This window comes from Cottoperca gobio, unplaced genomic scaffold (assembly GCF_900634415.1).
Source record: "Cottoperca gobio unplaced genomic scaffold, fCotGob3.1 fCotGob3_458arrow_ctg1, whole genome shotgun sequence".
Classification (NCBI taxonomy): Eukaryota; Metazoa; Chordata; class Actinopteri; order Perciformes; family Bovichtidae; genus Cottoperca; species Cottoperca gobio.
The window spans coordinates 37501-58018 of record NW_021167022.1 but is presented as its reverse complement, the minus strand read 5'-3'; the positions used below and the strand labels follow the sequence as shown (position 1 = coordinate 58018).

The window sequence follows — 20518 nt, the reverse complement described above, 5'->3', positions numbered from 1 at the left end:
CTGATTGATCATTTAAAGTTATCGTCCCACTCATGAATTCTTTCATTCGTCACCATAGCGACCAGCGACCTTGGTGGCAGCGTTGGTCTCATTATTATGTTTTGAGACTTTAAAGCTCACTATATATATATATATATATATATATAATGTGTACATCTATATAAGGCTTGTCACTGTAGCGAGCAGGATGCAGGTGTCCATAGCGTGTAATGTAGGCGGGGGGGGCGGGTCCGGCGATCACCCGCTGAAGGAGCGGCGGTTGGCGATGAACAACAGCAGCGCCCCCGCCTGTCAGTCAAAGGTCAGGACGGAGCCGGTGAACAGGCTCACCCTGTTAGGCCACGCCCACATGAAGGAGGCCCTCGGTCGTCATAGCAACATGAAGTACAGGTGAGAGTAAGACGTCACGTGACCAGACAGGTGCAGAGTGCCGACTCATGTTACAGTGTGTGTGTGTGTGTGTGTGTGTGTACATCCATATTTGTGAGAACCAATGTAGACCTTGAAATCAAGTACATTTTGTTTTGTATTCTGACTGTAGTTTGGTTTGTATTCTGATTGTAGTTTGGTTTGTATTCTGATTGTAGTTTGGTTTGTATTCTGACTGTAGTTTGGTTTGTATTCTGATTGTAGTTTGGTTTGTCTTCTGGCTGTAGTTTGGTTTGTATTCTGATTCTAGTTTGGTTTGTCTTCTGGCTGTAGTTTGGTTTGTATTCTGATTGTAGTTTGGTTTGTATTCTGACTCGAGTTTGGTTTGAATTCTGGCTGCAGTTTGGTTTGTATTCTGACTGTAGTTTGGTTTGTATTCCGGGTGTAGTTTGGTTTGTGTTTGTATTCTGACTGTAGTTTGGTTTGTATTCTGTTTGTAGTTTGGTTTGCATTCTGGCTGTAGTTTGGTTTGTATTCTGACTGTGGTTTGGTTTGTATTCTGATTGTAGTTTGGTTTGTATTCCGGCTGTAGTTTGGCTTGTATTCTGACTGTAGTTTGGTTTGTATTCTGATTGTGGTTTGGTTTGTATTCTGACTGTAGTTTGGTTTGTATTCTGATTGTAGTTTGGTTTGTATTCCGGCTGTAGTTTGGCTTGTATTCTGACTGTAGTTTGGTTTGTATTCTGATTGTGGTTTGGTTTGTATTCTGACTGTAGTTTGGTTTGTATTCTGATTGTGGTTTGGTTTGTATTCTGATTGTAGTTTGGTTTGTATTCTGATTGTAGTTTGGTTAGTTCTTTGGCCATTCACATGCCATGTGATGTCTTGACAAGTTTTCACACCCCGATGAAGACGTTTTGAGTCAAAGTGCGTTTCTATGGAAACACGCGGGACAGTCTCTGCGTCCTTGAAGAGCAACACAAAGTTTATTTGGTTTTGAGGTTCAGGTTATAGTCAGGTTAGGAGCTGTACACATGTTATAGTATTCTTATTGTATCCTTTTCACATTTGTATTAGAAGTTTTCTGTTTAATTAAATGTACTTGACTTACTTTGCCTGAATTTATATTTCCTCTGAAGTACAGATGTACAGGGTTGTGTGTATGTGTTTTCTGTTGGGCTCATTGTTTGAGAGCGAGCAGGGGAACCGAATGAAACGCCGCCACACGGAGACGTTTCACCTGATCATAGCCTTTGATCCGCTGTCGGGTTAAACCTGATGCAGACACGTGGACACAGTTTGAGTATTGATGACTCAGATGTTGAGACATTGATGACCTGCTTTCAAGTCTTTGATATTTGGACCTGAATATCAAAGACTTCACTTTGGACTTTAAACATATTGACGACTTGGACTCGACTATCACTGACCTGGGCCTGGACTAGGACACGGAAACAACTTAAACTCAGACATGAAACTTAATGACTTGGACTTGAACTTGAGCATCAATAACTTGGACTCTGACCTGATTATTGAAGACGAGGACTCTCGTATAAATATCTTGGACTTTGAGGTCTAAAAAAAGTGAGTTTTGAATCATCAGCTGGTATTTTTAGCCCCTCTTGTCAAAATGTCAGAGGCTGCGTTTTTCCGATTCATCCGACTTTCACTAAACACACACACACACACACACACACACACACACACACACACACACACAAACACACACACACAGCAACGTACTTTAAATGTAATCTCCTGTACTTATGTCTTAATGTAAAAACTACCATCTGTTGCGAATTAACCAGTGAGGGTTTGATTATATACAGTGTGTGTGTGTGTGTGTGTGTGTGTGTGTGTGTGTGTGATTGGTCAGTATCAGTTACAGCACACAGTATATGTATATGTAGTATATATGTATATATATACTTATATATATATATATATATATATATATATATATATATATATATATCTATCGAGATTGCTTTTAGCTTTGAAAGGCGCTTTACAAATACAATTTATTATTTTTATTATTATTATTATATATAGATATAAATAAGTTTTATATCTATATAAATTATATATAGATATAAAACATAACATATATATATATATATATATATATATATATGTGTATATATATATTATCCATCCATCCATCGTCTACCGCGGGGGCAGCAGCTCCAGTAAGGAACCCCAATCTTCCCTTCTCCGGGCCACATCCTCCAGCTCCAACTGGGGGATCCCGAGGCATTCCCAGTGAGGAGATATAATCTCTCCACCGAGTCCTGGGTCTTCCCCGGGGTCTCCTCCCAGCTGGACGTGCCTGGAACACCTCCCTAGGGAGGCGCCCAGGTGGCATCCTTACTAGATGAACCACCTCAACTGGCTCCTTTCAACGTGAAGGAGCAGCGGCTCTACTCCGAGTCTCTCATGGATGGCTGAGCTTCTCACCCTATCTCTAAGGGAGACGCCACCCGTCTGAGAAGACACATTTCGGCCACTTGTACCCGTGATCTCGTTCTTTCGGTCATGACCCAGCCTTCATGACCATAGGTGAGGGTAGGAACGAAGATCGACCGGTAGATTGAGAGCTTTGCCTTCTGGCTCAGCTCTCTTTTCGTCACAACGGTGCGGTAAAGCGACTGCAGTACCGCCCCCGCTCCCCTGATTCTCCGGCCGATCTCTCGCTCCATCGTCCCCTCACTCGCGAACAAGACCCTGAGGTACTTGAACTCCTTCACTTGGGGTAAGGGCTCATTCCCTACCCGGAGTAGGCAATCCACCGGTTTCCTGCTGAGAGCCATGGCCACAGATTTTGAGATGCTGATCCTCATCCCAACCGCTTCACACTCGGCTGCGAACCGATCCAGTGACTGTTGAAGGTCACATACCGATGATGCCATAAGGACCACATCATCTGCAAAGAGCAGCGATAAGATCCTCAGGTCACAAAAACTGCAACCCCTCTCCTCCACGACTACGCCTCGATATCCTATCCATGAAAATCACGAATAGGATTGGTGATAAAGTGCAGCCCTGGCGGAGGCCAGCATTCACTGGGAACGAGTCCGACTTACTGCCGAGTATCCGGACACAACTCTCACTTTGGGCGTACAGGGCTTGGAGGGCCCTCAGAAGTGACCCCCTCACCCCATACTCCCGCAGCACCTCCCACAGTATCACCCGGGGGACCCGATCATACGCCTTCTCTAATTGATCCGTTGTTCTACAACCAGGACGGAATCGGCATTGTTCCTCTTCAATCCGAGGTTCGACTATCCGTCGAACCCTCCTTTCCAACACCTTGGAGTAGACTTTACCAGGGAGGCTGAGGAGTGTGATACCCCTGTAGTTGGCACACACTCTCTGGTCCCCCTTTTTGAACAGGTCTGCCACCCCCAAAGCACTGTCCCAGACTCCCACGCAATGTTGACGTTGATGTTGTGGAGTTGTTTGACTACCTCAGTGACTTCCATCAGGGAAATTGACGATGATCCCCCATCAGCTTCCAGCTCTGCCTCTACCATAGAGGGCGTGTTAGTCGGATTCAGGAGTTCCTCAAAGTGCTCCTTCCAGCAGCCGATAACCTTCTCAGTCAAAGTCAGCAGGGTCCCACCCTTGCTGTACACAGCTTGGATGGTTCCTCACTTCCCCCTCCTGAGGTGCCGGATGGTTTTCCAGAAGTACCTTGGTGCCGACTGAAAGTCCTTCTCCATAGCTTCTCCGAACTTCTCCCACACCCGCTGCTTTGCCTCTGACACGGCAGAGGCTGCCGCCCTTCTAGTCCTTCGATACCCTGCAACTGTTTCCGGAGTCCTCCCGGATAACATAACCCGGAAGGCCTCCTTCTTCAGTCGGACGGCTTCCCTGACCACCGGGGTCCACCACGGTGTTCGAGGGTTACCGCCCCTTGAGGCACCTAAGACCTTGAGACCACAGCTCATCACCGCAGCTTCAGCAATAGAGGTTTTGAACATCGCCCACTCAGGTTCAATGCCCCCAACCTCCACAGGGATGTATGAAAAGCTCCGCCGGAGGTGTGAGTTGAAGATCCCCAGGACAGGGGCTTCCTCCAGACGTTCCCAGTTCACCCGCACTACCCGTTTTGGCTTACCAGGTCTGTCTTCCCCCACCCCTTGATCCAACTCACCACAAGATGGTGATCAGTTGACAGCTCCGCCTCTCTCTTCACCCGAGTGTCCAAAACATGCGGCCTCAGATCAGATGATACGATTACAAAATCGATCATTGACCTTTGGCCTAGGGTGCTCTGGTACCACGTGCACTTATGAGCATCCTTATGTTCGAACATGGTGTTTGTTATGGCCATTCCATGACTAGCACAGAAGTCCAACAACAAACGACCGTTCGGGTTTAGATCAGGGAGGCCCTTTCTCCCAATCACGCCTCTCCAGGTGTCTCCATCGTTTCCCACGTGTGCATTGAAGTCTCCAAGTAAGACTACGGAGTCCCCTACTGGAGCCCCCTGCAGGGCTCCATTCAGGGTCTCCAAGAAGGCCGAATACTCCGAACAAACCTCTCCACCACGATAAGGTGATGGTTCCCAGAGAGGTATATATATATATAATATATATTATGTTTAATATAAAACATAATATATGTATATGTATATATTGTACATGAATGGATATTTGCGAGTTCTCTGAGTTCCGTCTGGTAAAAAAGCTCAGTGTTTATGTGTTGGGCTTTTATTGTGAAAGGTAAAATATCACCATATGAACATTTTTCTTTAATTGAATGAATTGTTTGCAGGAATCTCGGTAAATCTGGACTCAGAGTGTCCTGCTTAGGACTGGGTGAGAACACACACACACACACACACATTTTAAAATAATGAAACTTTTTTTTGTTTTTTAATGAAACTTATAGATGACGGATTATTTACATTAAAAGTGTAAGATGGCCATTAATTAAAAAACATATTGTAGAGTAAATGCTGAAAATGCAAAATCCATTTAACTTGCAGACGTTTAAAACTTCTGACAAAATCTATTCGTTACAGTTTAAAGTCTTCACCTGCAGATTCACTTCCTGTTCTAATATTCACGTCGTCTGTGATGTTCTTTCTCTGCTCTCAGGGACATGGGTGACATTCGGCTCTCAGATCTCTGACGAGGTACTGTGTTTGTGTGTGTGTGTGTGTGTGTGTGTGTGTGTGTGTGTGTGTGTGTTACATCATTACTCGAGCTCTCTGCACACATTAACGAGGGTTACTGCCTCTCTGTAGATGGCAGAGAGTGTGATGACGCTGGCGTACGACAGCGGAGTGAACTTGTTCGACACAGCAGAGGTTTACGCCTCAGGGAGGTACAGTACTAACTGCCTGTCTGTCTGCCTGCCTGTCTCACCTCTCAATCAGGGCTTTATGTTTCCAGTTAACCCTCGTGTCTCTGAGAAGAATAAAATAGCAAACTTAGAATAATAAGATATAAGCATACATTTCTTAAGTTTAATGTCATCTCACATAATAATAGTAATAATAATAATAATATAATAATAATAATAATAATAATAATAATAATAATAATAATAATAATAATAATAGAATTCAGAATTCTTTGATATATTTTTTCAGGAATAGTTTTGTACATGTTTCATGTTTCAAGTTAAGAAGAGAGGACTTTACTTTCATCAGTATCTCTACTCCATGGTATTAATACTCTTTACTCTGCGTTTTCTTTACTGGACTACAATGAACTCCTATTCACAAACAGCTTCTTCCTGTTTTATTTTGAAGGTTTTGTGTCTCTCTGCAGGACTAAAGTCTCTGTCTGTCACTCAGGGCGGAGACGACTCTGGGAAACATCCTGAAGAAGAAAGGATGGAGGTAAATACTAAATAAATAATAGGTGGAAAGTAACTAAGTACTTTTACTTAGGGAACAATTGAGAAATATGACTTTTTATTCGTTTTCCATCTCCAGTGATAGTTTTTTATTATTATTATTATTATTATTATTATTATTATTATTATTATTATTATTATTATTAGTATTAGTATTATTATTAATACTAGTATTAGTAGTAGTATTTTTACTATTAGTATTATTATTATTATTATTAGTAGTAGTAGTATTAGTATTATTAGTATTATTATAATTAGTAGTAGTGGTAGTATTAGTAGTAGTATTATTAGTATTATTATTATTATTAATAGTAGTATTAGTAGTAGTATTAGTAGTAATATTATTATTATTATTATTAATAGTAGTATTAGTAGTAGTATTAGTAGTAATATTATTTATATTAGTATTATTATTAGTAGTAGTAGTAGTAGTATTATTATTATTAGTATTATTATTATTAGTAGTAGTAGTAGTATTAGTATTATAATTAGTAGTAGTAGTAGTAGTATTAGTAGTATTATTATTATTATTATTATTATTATTATTATTATTATTATTATTAGTAGTAGTATTATTAGTATCAGTAGTAGTATTAGTATTAGTATTAGTATTATTAGCATTAGCAGTAGTATTATTAGTATTAGTAGCAGTAGTAGTTTTAGTATTATTAGTATTAGTATTATTAGTATTATTAGTAGTATTATTAGTATTATTATTATTATTATTATTATTTGTATTATTAGTATCAGTAGTAGTATTATTATTATTATTAGTATCAGTAGTAGTAGTAATAGTAGTATTAGTATTATTATTAGTATTATTAGTGTCAGTATCAGTAGTATTGGTAGTATTCTTATTCTTATTATTATTATTATTATTATTCTTATTATATCTGGGAACCATCACCTTATCGTGGTGGAGAGGTTTGTGTGTCCCTATGAACCTGAGAGCTGTGTTGTCTGGAGCCTAGTGCTCCCTGTAGGGTCTCCCAAGGAAAATTGGTCTCAGACGAGGGGCCAGACTAAGAATGGTTCAAAAACGACTTCATGAAAGAAAGGGAAAGGAAAGGACAGACCTTGCCCGGAGGAAGCCCGGGGCCCCCGTCTGGAGCCAGGCCCAGAGGGAGGGCCCAACAGCGAGCGCCTGGTGGCCGAGTTTGCCACGGAGCCCGGTCGGGCACAGCCCGAAGAAGCTACGTGGTGCCTCCCATCCATCCATCCTGTGGGCCCACCACTCATGGGAAAAACCGCTGGGGTCGGGTGCGCTGTCACACGGGTGGCAGTGATGGTCAGGGACTTCGACGAACCAGACCCGGGCAGCAGAGGCTGGCTCTGGGGACGTGGAACGTCACCTCTCTGTGGGGGAAGGAGCCGGAACTAGTGCGGGAGGTGGATCGCTACCAGTTGGATCTGGTGGGGCTTACCTCCACGCACAGTCTTGGCTCTGGAACCGTACTCCTGGATAGGGGTTGGACTCTATTCTTCTCCGGAGTTGCCCATGGTGTGAGGCATCGGGCCGGGGTGGGGATACTCACTAGCCCCCGGTTGAGCGCCGCTACGTTGGAGTTTACTCCGGTGGACGAGAGGGTCGCCTCCCTACGCCTTCGGGTTATGGGAGGAAACTCTGTCTCGATTTTGTAATAGTATCATCTGATCCGAGGCCGCATGTTTTGGACACTTGGGTTAAGAGAGGGGCGGAGCTGTCGACTGATCACCATCTGGTGGTGAGTTGGATCAAGGGGTGGGGGAAGACTCTGGACAGACCTGGTAAACCCAAACGAGTAGTGCGGGTGAACTGGGAACGTCTGGAGGAAGCCCCTGTCCTGGGGATCTTTAACTCACACCTCCAGCAGAGTTTTTCAGACATCCCTGTGGAGGTTGGGGGCATTGAACCTGAGTGGGCGATGTTCAAAACCTCTATTGCTGAAGCTGCGGTGATGAGCTGTGGTCTCAAGGTCTTAGGTGACTCAAGGGCCGTAATCTCGAACACCGTGGTGGAACCCGGTGGTCAGGGAAGCTGTCCGACTGAAGAAGGAGTCCTTCCGGGTTATGTTATCCGTGAGGACTCCGGAAACAGTTGCAGGGTACCGAAGGACTAGAAGGGCAGCAGCCTCTGCCGTGTCAGAGGCAAAGCAGCGGGTGTGGGAGAAGTTCGGAGAAGCTATGGAGAAGGACCTTCGGTCAGCACCAAGGTGCTTCTGGAAAACCATCCAAGCTGTGTACAGCAAGGATGGGACCTTGCTGACTTTGACTTAGAAGGTTATCGGCCGGTGGAAGGAGCACTTTGAGGAACTCCTGAATCCGACTAACACGCCCTCTATGGTAGAGGCAGAGCTGGAAGCTGATGGGGGATCATCGTCAATTTCCCTGATGGAAGTCACTGAGGTAGTCAAACAACTCCACAGTGGAAAAGTCGCAGGAGTTGATGAGATCCGTCCAGAAATGCTGAAGGCTTTGGGTGTTGAGGGGCTGTTGTGGTTGACACGCCTCGTCAACATTGCGTGGAAGTCTGGGACAGTGCCTAGGGGTTGGCAGACCGGGGTGGTGGTTCCCCTATTTAAAAAGGGGGACCAGAGAGTGTGTGCCAACTACAGGGGTATCACACTTCTCAGCCTCCCTGGTAAAGTCTACTCCAAGGTGCTGGAAAGGAGGGTTCGGCCGGTAGTCGAACCTCTGATTGAAGAGGAACAATGTGGACTCCGTCTTGGTCGTGGAACAACGGACCAACTCTTCACTCTCGCAAGGATCCTGGAGGGGGCCTGGGAGTACACCCAACCGGTCTACATGTGTTTTGTGGATCTGGAGAAGGCGTATGACCGGGTCCTCCAGGTGATACTGTGGGAGGTGCTGCGGGAGTATGGGGTGATGGAGTCACTTCTGAGGGCCATCCAATCCCTGTACGCCCAAAGGGAGAGTTGTGTCCGGTTACTCAGCAGTAAGTCGGACTCGTTTCCAGTGAATGTTGGCCTCCGCCAGGGCTGCGCTTTATCACCAATCCTGTTCGTGATTTTCATGGATAGGATATCGAGGCGTAGTCATGGAGGAGAGGGGTTGCAGTTCGGTGACCTGAGGATCTCATCGCTGCTCTTTGCAGATGATGTGGTCCTTATGGCATCATCGGTCTGTGACCTTCAACCGTGGATCAGTTCGCAGCCGAGTATGAAGCGGTTGGGATGAGGATCAGCACCTCAAAATCTGTGGCCATGGCTCTCAGCAGGAAACCGGTGGATTGCCTACTCCGGGTAGGGAATGGGCCATTACCCCAAGTGAAGGAGTTCAAGTACCTCGGGGTCTTGTTTGCGAGTGAGGGGACGATGGAGCGAGAGATTGGCCGAAGAATCGGAGCAGCGGGGGCGGTACTACAGTCACTTCACCGCACCGTTGTGACGAAAAGAGAGCTGAGCCAGAAGGCAGAGCTCTCAATCTACCGGTCGATTTTCGTTCCTACCCTCACCTATGGTGATGAAGGCTGGGTCATGACCGAAAGAACGAGATCACGGCTATAAGCGGCAAAAATGGGTTTTCTCGGACGGGTGGCGTCTCCCTTAGAGATAGGGTGAGAAGCTCAGCCATCCGTGAGAGACTCGGAGTAGAGCCGCTGCTCCTTTACGTTGAAAGGAGCCAGTTGAGGTGGTTTGGGCATCTAGTAAGGATGCCACCTGGGCGCCTCCCTAGGGAGGTGTTCCAGGTACAGCTGGGAGGAGACCCCGGGGAAGACCCAGGACTCGGTGGAGAGATTATATCTCCTCACTGGGAACGCCTCAGGATCCCCCAGTCGGAGCTGGAGGATGTGGCCCGGAGAAGGGAAGATTGGGGTTCCTTACTGGAGCTGCTGCCCCCGCGACCCGACCCCGGATAAGTGGTAGACAATGGATGGATGGATGGATGGATTAATATTATTAGTATTATTAGTATTATTATTATCAGTAGTAGTAGTAGTATTATTATTAGTACTATTAGTACTATTAGTAGTTTTAGTATTATTAGTATCAGTATCAGTAGTATTATTATTATTATTATTATTATTATTATTATTATTATTATTGTTATTATTATTATTATTATTATTATTATTATTATTATCAGTATCAGTATCAGTAGTAGTCGTAGTAGTATTAGTATTCGTATTATTATTATTAGTATCAGTATCAGTATCAGTATTAGTTTTAGTATTATTATTATTATTATTAGTATTATTATTATCAGTATCAGTATTATTATTATTATTAGTATCAGTAGTAGTCGTAGTAGTATTAGTATTCGTATTATTATTATTATTATTATTATTATTATTATTATTATTATTATTAGTAGCAGTATCAGTATCAGTAGTAGTAGTAGTATTAGTATTAGTATTAGTATTATTATTATTATTAGACTTTTTAAATAATATATTATATATATAAGAATATATATTTATATTGCTCCGTAAAGTGAAGATATGAGTACTTTTACTTCTGTGGAGTATTTTCAGTGTGTATCAGTGTTTTTATGCAGTACAGAAGAACTTTGTGATAATAAAGTGACGATAACTCTCGACAGGAGGTCCAGTTACGTGGTGACCACGAAGATCTACTGGGGAGGACAGTAAGTGCATCTTATATATTATTATGATTATGATTATTATGATTATTATGATTATTATGATTATTATGATTATTATGATGATTATTATGATGATTATTATTATTATTATGAGTATTACGATTATTATTATGATTATGATTATGATTATGATTATTATTATGATTATGATTATTATTATGATTATTATTATTATTATACATAAGTATATATTATTATTATTATTATTCTATATAAGTTTTTATTATTATTATTATTATGACACATATGTATATATATAATAATAATAATAATAATAATAATAATAATCATATATATTATATATTATTGTTATATATATTATATATAATATTATATATAATATATATATTATATATATTATGACACATATATGGTATTGAGTGTGTGTTTGTGTGTTCACAGGGCAGAGACTGAACGAGGTTTGTCCCGGAAACACATCATCGAAGGTAAAACCAGTGAATTCTGAAGCTTTATAAAGCTTCACGACGACTCCAACGCAGAGCGACAAGAAGCTAATATTGTTTGTGTTGCATAACGTCAAAGTGTTAGAGCTTCCAAGTGTTACTATAATATATACAAATATTTACAATTAGCGGGTATTTTCATGTATCGACCAAAAGGCTCAAATACTATCGAGTGTTGTTCTTTAAATACCAAAGTTTTTAAACATTACATTACACTACATTACATTATATTATATTACATTACATCACATTATATTACATTACATCACATTATATTACATTACATTACAGTTCATTTATCTGACGCTTTTGTCCAAAGCGACAAAAAGTGCAAACAATCCTGGAGACACAACTCCGAATAGCAAGAATCTTCTAAGTACAATACCTTCAAATAGGTACAATCGTATAAGTTAAACCTTCATCAAAGCTGCGAGAACCTCACACACAAACAAACATATATAAAACATAACATGTTCACAATAAGTAAATAAAAGTCAACAGAATGAAATCAACTCCGGAGATAAAGAACAAAAAGTAAATAATTAAAGCTTAAAAACTTGACCCTGCAACTTAAAGCCTCCAGCGGCAGCATGTGGTGCTGATGCACCCTGGGGGTCGTAGTTGTCTTCAGATGGTGCATGACTACACTGTGAAGTACTCTGTTACTCACTAACAGAGTACTTTCAGTACTTTTACTGCAGTAAAGTATCCGAGTACTTCCTGCTGTTTCAGTTTCTGGGACTCTTTGCAGGATCGATTTAACATTTCAGAAAATTATTTAAGTCAACAGATCTGCTTTCAGCGGGACAGATGATTGACTGATCTGTGTGTGTGTGTGTGTGTGTGTGTGTGTGTGTGTGTGTGTGTGTGTGTGTGTGTGTGTGTGTGTGAGAGTGAAACTCCTAATCCAGTCTCTTGGTGTGATTGAGCCTCTTAAAGCCTCGACGACCTCCGACAGCTGACAGAGGACATGTGTGTGCGTGTGTGTGTGTGTGTGTGTGTGTGTGTGTGTGTGTGTGTGTGTGTGTGTGTGTGTGTGTGTGTGTTTAGATGCAGGTTTGGTTTCACAGTTTACATGCATTTTTCATGAACTACATTACGATGATTATTCCTCGTGCGTAACTTTAAAAAAGTTGCTCTGATGATAAAAATATAAAATATTAATATTGATTTCCACTTACACTGAGTGTATGGAAAAACACAAAAAAAAAAATATATTTTCTGTATATTAAATGTTAGGGGGGTTATGTCTCCACAGAGTGAGATGTTTGAATGATTTATAATATAAAATATAGTATATTATAATACATTATAATTTAATATATTATATTATAATATAATATAGTATAATATAATATAATATAATATATTATAATTTAATATAATATATTATAATATAATATAATATAGTATAATATAATATAATATATTATAATTTAATATAATATATTATAATATAATTTAATATAGTATATAATAATATATTATAATTTAATATAATATATTATAATATAATATAGTATAATATAATATATAGTATAGTATAGTATAGTATAATACAACACAGTACAATATAATATAATATAACATAATATAGTATAATTTAATATAATGTATTGTAATATAATATAGTATAATACAATACAATATAATATAATGTAATGTAATGTAATATAATATATAATATAATAACATCACCTTATCGTGGTGGAGAGGTTTGTGTGTCCCTATGAACCTGAGAGCTGTGTTGTCTGGAGCCTAGTGCTCCTGGTAGGGTCTCCCAAGGCAAATTGGTCTCAGGCGAGGGGCCAGACTAAGAATGGTTCAAAAACGACTTCATGAAAGAAAGGGAAAGGAAAGGAGAGACCCTGCCCGGAGGAAGCCCGGGGCCCCAGTCTGGAGCCAGGCCCAGAGGGAGGGCCCGACAGCGAGCGCCTGGTGGCTTGGTTTGCCACGGAGCCCGGTCGGGCACAGCCCGAAGAAGCTACGTGGTGCCTCCCATCCATCCATCCTGTGGGCCCACCACTCATGGGAAAAACCGCTGGGGTCGGGTGCGCTGTCACATGGGTGGCAGTGATGGTCAGGGACCTCGACGGACCAGACCCGGGCAGCAGAGGCTGGCTCTGGGGACGTGGAACGTCACCTCTCTGTGGGGGAAGGAGCCGGAACTAGTGCGGGAGGTGGATCGCTACCAGTTGGATCTGGTGGGAACTGTTCATTTCATCCGAGCCAGAGGTCTGAGTCACCGTCAGTGTGACAGCCTCCTCAGTGATGAAGACGTTACCTATAGCCTGCCATACTACACTAATTGCAAATGCTGCTTCAGACACTTTTGCACCAAGAACAATAACTTTGAACTTACTTTGGAAATATTTTAAGACATTGAACATTGTGACATATGTCAGTCAGCAGCTTCAGTACAACGAGCCACAACCTTTATGTATTTTATGTATACATTTACAAGGCAGGCGGATAACTTAACCTTCTTCCTTAATAGTCCCACTTTATCAGGATCAGGATTACTACACAGATGTAGAAATTAATGTACATTTAAAATAATTTCTAGATCCTGACAAGTTGTTTTGATCATAAAGTAAAATACTATATTGTTGTGCCTTTGTAGACACACTGATGTGTATGTTGTACACATGTGTAAATGATAAACTGAGGCTTAATATTGTTGAATTTGCACTTATTTTTCTTAAGAATTTTCAGGTTGTTCATAATGTTTTGTAAAAATATAGTTACCGGTAATTAAATGTGAATATTTTCAGAATGTACTTTTTTGTACTAAAACAAAGGGCAACATTTGGAGTTGTGGTTATTTACAGGTTATTATGGTATGTTACTGGTCTGGCCCACTTGAGATCAAATTGGTCTGCATGTGGCCCCTGAACTAAAATGAGTTTGACACCCCTGATCTAAACCCTTTTAGTCGTCTAATCTTCAACAAACAAACAGTCGCTGCTCGTCCTTCACAAGGTCGAGTCCTGTCCACAGAGCTGTCCGCTCACTATATTTAGCTGAGACATCAACACAGCTGAATACACAATAAATCTCCTGAAAGTTCCTCACAGAGCTGTCGGCTTTAATGAGATGAAATATATCAGATTAATATACAGAGACGTCCGGTCTCCTGTCTCTGCACTGATGCTCTGCTGTGTGTCTTCGTTTTGACCCTTTGTGGTCGTTTCTGTCTCTTTGTGGTCGTTTCTGTCTCTTTGTGGTCGTTTCTGTCTCTTTGTGGTCGTTTGTTTTGTCTCTTTGTGTTCGTTTGTTTTGTCTCTTTGTGGTCATTCATTTTGTCTCTTTGTGGGTCGTTCTGTCTCTTTGTGGTCATTTTGTGTCTCTTTGTGGTCATTTCTGTATCTTTGTGGTCGTTTCTGTCTCTTTGTGGTCGTTTCTGTCTCTTTGTGGTCATTGTGTCTCTTTGTGGTTGTTTTGTCTCTTTGTGGTCATTGTGTCTCTTTATGGTCGTTTCTGTCTCTTTGTGGTACTTTCTGTCTCTTTGTGGTCGTTTCTGTCTCTTTGTGGTCATTGTGTCTCTTTGTGGTTGTTTTGTCTCTTTGTGGTCGTTTCTGTCTCTTTGTGATCGTTTTGTATCTTTGTGATCGTTTTGTATCTTTGTGGTCGTGTTGTCTCTTTGTGGTCGTTCATTTTGTCTCTTTGTGGGTCGTTTTGTCTCTTTGTGGTCATTTCTGTCTCTTTGTGGTCGTTTCTGTCTCTTTATGGTCGTTTCTGTCTCTTTGTGGTACTTTCTGTCTCTTTGTGGTCGTTTCTGTCTCTTTGTGGTCATTGTGTCTCTTTGTGGTCAATTTGTCTCTTTGTGGTCATTTCTGTCTCTTTGTGGTCGTTTCTGTCTCTTTGTGGTCGTTCTGTCTCTTTGTGGTCGTTTCTGTCTCTTTGTGGTCATTTCTGTCTCATTGTGGTCGTTCTGTCTCTTTGTGGTCGTTTCTGTCTTTTTGTGGTCGTTTCTGTCTCTTTGTGGTCGTTTCTGTCTCTTTATGGTCATTGTGTCTCTTTGTGGTCGTTTCTTTCTCTTTGTGGTCGTTGTGTCTATTTGTGGTTGTTTTGTCTCTTTGTGGTTGTTTCTGTCTCTTTGTGGTCATTGTGTCTCTTTGTGGTCATTGTGTCTCTTTGTGGTCGTTTCTGTCTCTTTGTGGTCAATTTGTCTCTTTGTGGTCGTTTCTGTCTCTTTGTGGTTGTTTTTGTGTCTTTGTGGTCGTTTGTTTTGTCTCTTTGTGTTCGTTTGTTTTGTCTCTTTGTGGTCATTCATTTTGTCTCTTTGTGAGTCGTTCTGTCTCTTTGTGGTCGTTTTGTGTCTCTTTGTGGTCATTGTGTCTCTTTGTGGTCATTGTGTCTCTTTGTGGTCATTGTGTCTCTTTGTGGTCGTTTATGTCTCTTTGTGGTCATTTTGTCTCTTTGTGGTTGTTTCTGTCTCTTTGTGGTCATTGTGTCTCTTTGTGGTCAATTTGTCTCTTTGTGGTCGTTTCTGTCTCTTTGTTTTCGTGTCTGTCTCTTTGTGGTACTTTCTGTCTCTTTGTGGTCGTTTCTGTCTCATTGTGGTCGTTCTGTCTCTTTGTGGTCGTTTTGTGTATCTTTGTGGTCGTTTCTGTCTCTTTGTGGTCATTTCTGTCACTTTGTGGTCGTTTCTGTCTCTTTGTGGTCATTTCTGTCTCTTTGTGGTCGTTTCTGTCTCTTTGTGGTCAATTTGTCTCTTTGTGGTCATTTCTGTCTCTTTGTGGTCGTTTCTGTCTCTTTGTGGTCATCGTGTCTCTTTGTGGTCGTTTCTGTCTCTTTGTGGTCATTTCTGTCTCTTTGTGGTCATTGTGTCTCTTTGTGGTCATTTTGTCTCTTTGTGGTTGTTTCTGTCTCTTTGTGGTCATTGTGTCTCTTTGTGGTCAATTTCTCTCTTTGTGGTCGTTTCTATCTCTTTGTGGTCGTTTCTGTCTCTTTGTGGTACTTTCTGTCTCTTTGTGGTCGTTGTGTCTATTTGTGATCATTTTGTGGTCGTTTCTGTCTCTTTGTGGTCATTGTGTCTCTTTGTGGTTGTTTCTGTCTCTTTGTGGTCATTGTGTCTCTTTGTGGTCATTTTGTCTCTTTGTGGTCGTTTCTGTCTCTTTGTGGTCGTTGTTTCTATTTGTGGTCGTTTTGTCTCTTTGTGGTCGTTTCTGTCTCTTTGTGGTCGTTTCTGTCTCTTTGTGGTCATTGTGTCTCTTTGTGGTCATTTTGTCTCTTTGTGGTTGTTTCTGTCTCTTTGTGGTTGTTTTTGTGTCTTTGTGGTCGTTTGTTTTGTCTCTTTGTGTTCGTTTGTTTTGTCTCTTTGTGGTCATTCATTTTGTCTCTTTGTGGGTCGTTCTGTCTCTTTGTGGTCATTTTGTGTCTCTTTGTGGTCATTTCTGTATCTTTGTGGTCGTTTCTGTCTCTTTGTGGTCATTGTGTCTCTTTATGGTCGTTTCTGTCTCTTTGTGGTACTTTCTGTCTCTTTGTGGTCGTTTCTGTCTCTTTGTGGTCATTGTGTCTCTTTGTGGTTGTTTTGTCTCTTTGTGGTCGTTTCTGTCTCTTTGTGATCGTTTTGTATCTTTGTGATCGTTTTGTATCTTTGTGGTCGTGTTGTCTCTTTGTGGTCGTTCATTTTGTCTCTTTGTGGGTCGTTTTGTCTCTTTGTGGTCATTTCTGTCTCTTTGTGGTCGTTTCTGTCTCTTTATGGTCGTTTCTGTCTCTTTGTGGTACTTTCTGTCTCTTTGTGGTCGTTTCTGTCTCTTTGTGGTCATTGTGTCTCTTTGTGGTCAATTTGTCTCTTTGTGGTCATTTCTGTCTCTTTGTGGTCGTTTCTGTCTCTTTGTGGTCGTTCTGTCTCTTTGTGGTCGTTTCTGTCTCTTTGTGGTCATTTCTGTCTCATTGTGGTCGTTCTGTCTCTTTGTGGTCGTTTCTGTCTTTTTGTGGTCGTTTCTGTCTCTTTGTGGTCGTTTCTGTCTCTTTATGGTCATTGTGTCTCTTTGTGGTCGTTTCTTTCTCTTTGTGGTCGTTGTGTCTATTTGTGGTTGTTTTGTCTCTTTGTGGTTGTTTCTGTCTCTTTGTGGTCATTGTGTCTCTTTGTGGTCATTGTGTCTCTTTGTGGTCGTTTCTGTCTCTTTGTGGTCAATTTGTCTCTTTGTGGTCGTTTCTGTCTCTTTGTGGTTGTTTTTGTGTCTTTGTGGTCGTTTGTTTTGTCTCTTTGTGTTCGTTTGTTTTGTCTCTTTGTGGTCATTCATTTTGTCTCTTTGTGAGTCGTTCTGTCTCTTTGTGGTCGTTTTGTGTCTCTTTGTGGTCATTGTGTCTCTTTGTGGTCATTGTGTCTCTTTGTGGTCGTTTATGTCTCTTTGTGGTCATTTTGTCTCTTTGTGGTTGTTTCTGTCTCTTTGTGGTCATTGTGTCTCTTTGTGGTCAATTTGTCTCTTTGTGGTCGTTTCTGTCTCTTTGTTTTCGTGTCTGTCTCTTTGTGGTACTTTCTGTCTCTTTGTGGTCGTTTCTGTCTCATTGTGGTCGTTCTGTCTCTTTGTGGTCGTTTTGTGTATCTTTGTGGTCGTTTCTTTCTCTTTGTGGTCGTTGTGTCTATTTGTGGTTGTTTTGTCTCTTTGTGGTTGTTTCTGTCTCTTTGTGGTCATTGTGTCTCTTTGTGGTCATTGTGTCTCTTTGTGGTCGTTTCTGTCTCTTTGTGGTCAATTTGTCTCTTTGTGGTCGTTTCTGTCTCTTTGTGGTTGTTTTTGTGTCTTTGTGGTCGTTTGTTTTGTCTCTTTGTGTTCGTTTGTTTTGTCTCTTTGTGGTCATTCATTTTGTCTCTTTGTGAGTCGTTCTGTCTCTTTGTGGTCGTTTTGTGTCTCTTTGTGGTCATTGTGTCTCTTTGTGGTCATTGTGTCTCTTTGTGGTCGTTTATGTCTCTTTGTGGTCATTTTGTCTCTTTGTGGTTGTTTCTGTCTCTTTGTGGTCATTGTGTCTCTTTGTGGTCAATTTGTCTCTTTGTGGTCGTTTCTGTCTCTTTGTTTTCGTGTCTGTCTCTTTGTGGTACTTTCTGTCTCTTTGTGGTCGTTTCTGTCTCATTGTGGTCGTTCTGTCTCTTTGTGGTCGTTTTGTGTATCTTTGTGGTCGTTTCTGTCTCTTTGTGGTCATTTCTGTCTCTTTGTGGTCGTTTCTGTCTCTTTGTGGTCATTTCTGTCTCTTTGTGGTCGTTTCTGTCTCTTTGTGGTCAATTTGTCTCTTTATGGTCATTTCTGTCTCTTTGTGGTCGTTTCTGTCTCTTTGTGGTCATTGTGTCTCTTTGTGGTCGTTTCTGTCTCTTTGTGGTCATTTCTGTCTCTTTGTGGTCATTGTGTCTCTTTGTGGTCATTTTGTCTCTTTGTGGTTGTTTCTGTCTCTTTGTGGTCATTGTGTCTCTTTGTGGTCAATTTCTCTCTTTGTGGTCGTTTCTATCTCTTTGTGGTCGTTTCTGTCTCTTTGTGGTCGTTGTGTCTATTTGTGATCATTTTGTGGTCGTTTCTGTCTCTTTGTGGTCATTGTGTCTCTTTGTGGTTGTTTCTGTCTCTTTGTGGTCATTGTGTCTCTTTGTGGTCATTTTGTCTCTTTGTGGTCGTTTCTGTCTCTTTGTGGTCGTTGTTTCTATTTGTGGTCGTTTTGTCTCTTTGTGGTCGTTTCTGTCTCTTTGTGGTCGTTTCTGTCTCTTTGTGGTCATTGTGTCTCTTTGTGGTCATTTTGTCTCTTTGTGGTTGTTTCTGTCTCTTTGTGGTTGTTTTTGTGTCTTTGTGGTCGTTTGTTTTGTCTCTTTGTGTTCGTTTGTTTTGTCTCTTTGTGGTCATTCATTTTGTCTCTTTGTGAGTCGTTCTGTCTCTTTGTGGTCGTTTTGTGTCTCTTTGTGGTCATTGTGTCTCTTTGTGGTCATTGTGTCTCTTTGTGGTCATTGTGTCTCTTTGTGGTCGTTTATGTCTCTTTGTGGTCATTGTGTCTCTTTGTGGTCGTTTATGTCTCTTTGTGGTCGTTTTGTCTCTTTGTGGTCATTTAGTCTCTTTGTTGTTGTTTCTGTCTCTTTGTGGCCGTTTTGTCTCTTTGTGGCCGTTTTGTCTCTTTGTGGTTGTTTTGTGTCTCTTTTTGGTCGTTTCTGTCTCTTCGTGGTCGTTTCTGTCTCTTTGTGGTCGTTTGTGTCTCTTTGTGGTCATTGTGTCTTTTTGTGGTTGTTTCGTCTCTTTGTGGTCGTTTTGTGTCTCTTTGTGGTAATTTCTGTCTCTTTGTGGTCGTTTCTGTCTCTTTGTGGTCATTGTTGTCTCTTTGTGGTCATTCATTTTGTCTCTTTGTGAGTCGTTCTGTCTCTTTGTGGTCGTTTTGTGTCTCTTTGTGGTCATTGTGTCTCTTTGTGGTCATTGTGTCTCTTTGTGGTCGTTTATGTCTCTTTGTGGTCATTGTGTCTCTTTGTGGTCGTTTATGTCTCTTTGTGGTCGTTTTGTCTCTTTGTGGTCATTTAGTCTCTTTGTTGTTGTTTCTGTCTCTTTGTGGCCGTTTTGTCTCTTTGTGGTCGTTTTGTCTCTTTGTGGTCGTCTTTGTCGTATTGTGGTCGTTAGTTTTGTGTCTTTGTGGTTGTTTATGTCTCTTTTTGGTAATTTTGTCTCTTTGTGGTTGTTTCTGTCTCTTCGTGGTCGTTTCTGTCTCTTTGTGGTCGTTTTGTGTCTCTTTGTGGTCATCGTGTCTTTTTGTGGTCGTTTCTGTCTCTTTGTGGTCGTTTTGTCTCTTTGTGGTCGTTTCTGTCTCTTTGTGGTCGTTTCTGTCTCTTTGTGGTCATTGTGTCTCTTTGTGGTCGTTTCTGTCTCTTTGTGGTCATTGTGTCTCTTTGTGGTCATTGTGTCTCTTTGTGGTCGTTTATGTCTCTTTGTGGTCATTGTGTCTCTTTGTGGTCGTTTATGTCTCTTTGTGGTCGTTTTGTCTCTTTGTGGTCATTTAGTCTCTTTGTTGTTGTTTCTGTCTCCTTGTGGCCGTTTTGTCTCTTTGTGGCCGTTTTGTCTCCTTGTGGTTGTTTTGTGTCTCTTTTTGGTCGTTTCTGTCTCTTTGTGGTCGTTTTGTCTCTTTGTGGTCGTCTTTGTCGTATTGTGGTCGTTAGTTTTGTGTCTTTGTGGTTGTTTATGTCTCTTTTTGGTAATTTTGTCTCTTTGTGGTTGTTTCTGTCTCTTCGTGGTCGTTTCTGTCTC

General features: G+C 41.2%; 1 protein-coding gene across 1 annotated transcript in view; it reads left to right on the top strand.

Moving 5' to 3' along the window:
* The first annotated feature begins 216 nt into the window (after positions 1 to 216).
* The window catches only part of LOC115006068 (voltage-gated potassium channel subunit beta-3-like), a 23965-nt gene continuing 3663 nt past the window's right edge, over positions 217 to 20518 (top strand). Inside the window, exons 1-7 of the mRNA XM_029428099.1 lie at positions 217 to 390; positions 5149 to 5192; positions 5475 to 5512; positions 5624 to 5703; positions 6179 to 6223; positions 10783 to 10827; positions 11248 to 11291. Of these exons, the coding sequence (XP_029283959.1) occupies positions 266 to 390; positions 5149 to 5192; positions 5475 to 5512; positions 5624 to 5703; positions 6179 to 6223; positions 10783 to 10827; positions 11248 to 11291 (421 nt within the window). The 5' untranslated portion in view covers positions 217 to 265. The remainder of the gene's footprint in view (positions 391 to 5148; positions 5193 to 5474; positions 5513 to 5623; positions 5704 to 6178; positions 6224 to 10782; positions 10828 to 11247; positions 11292 to 20518) is intronic.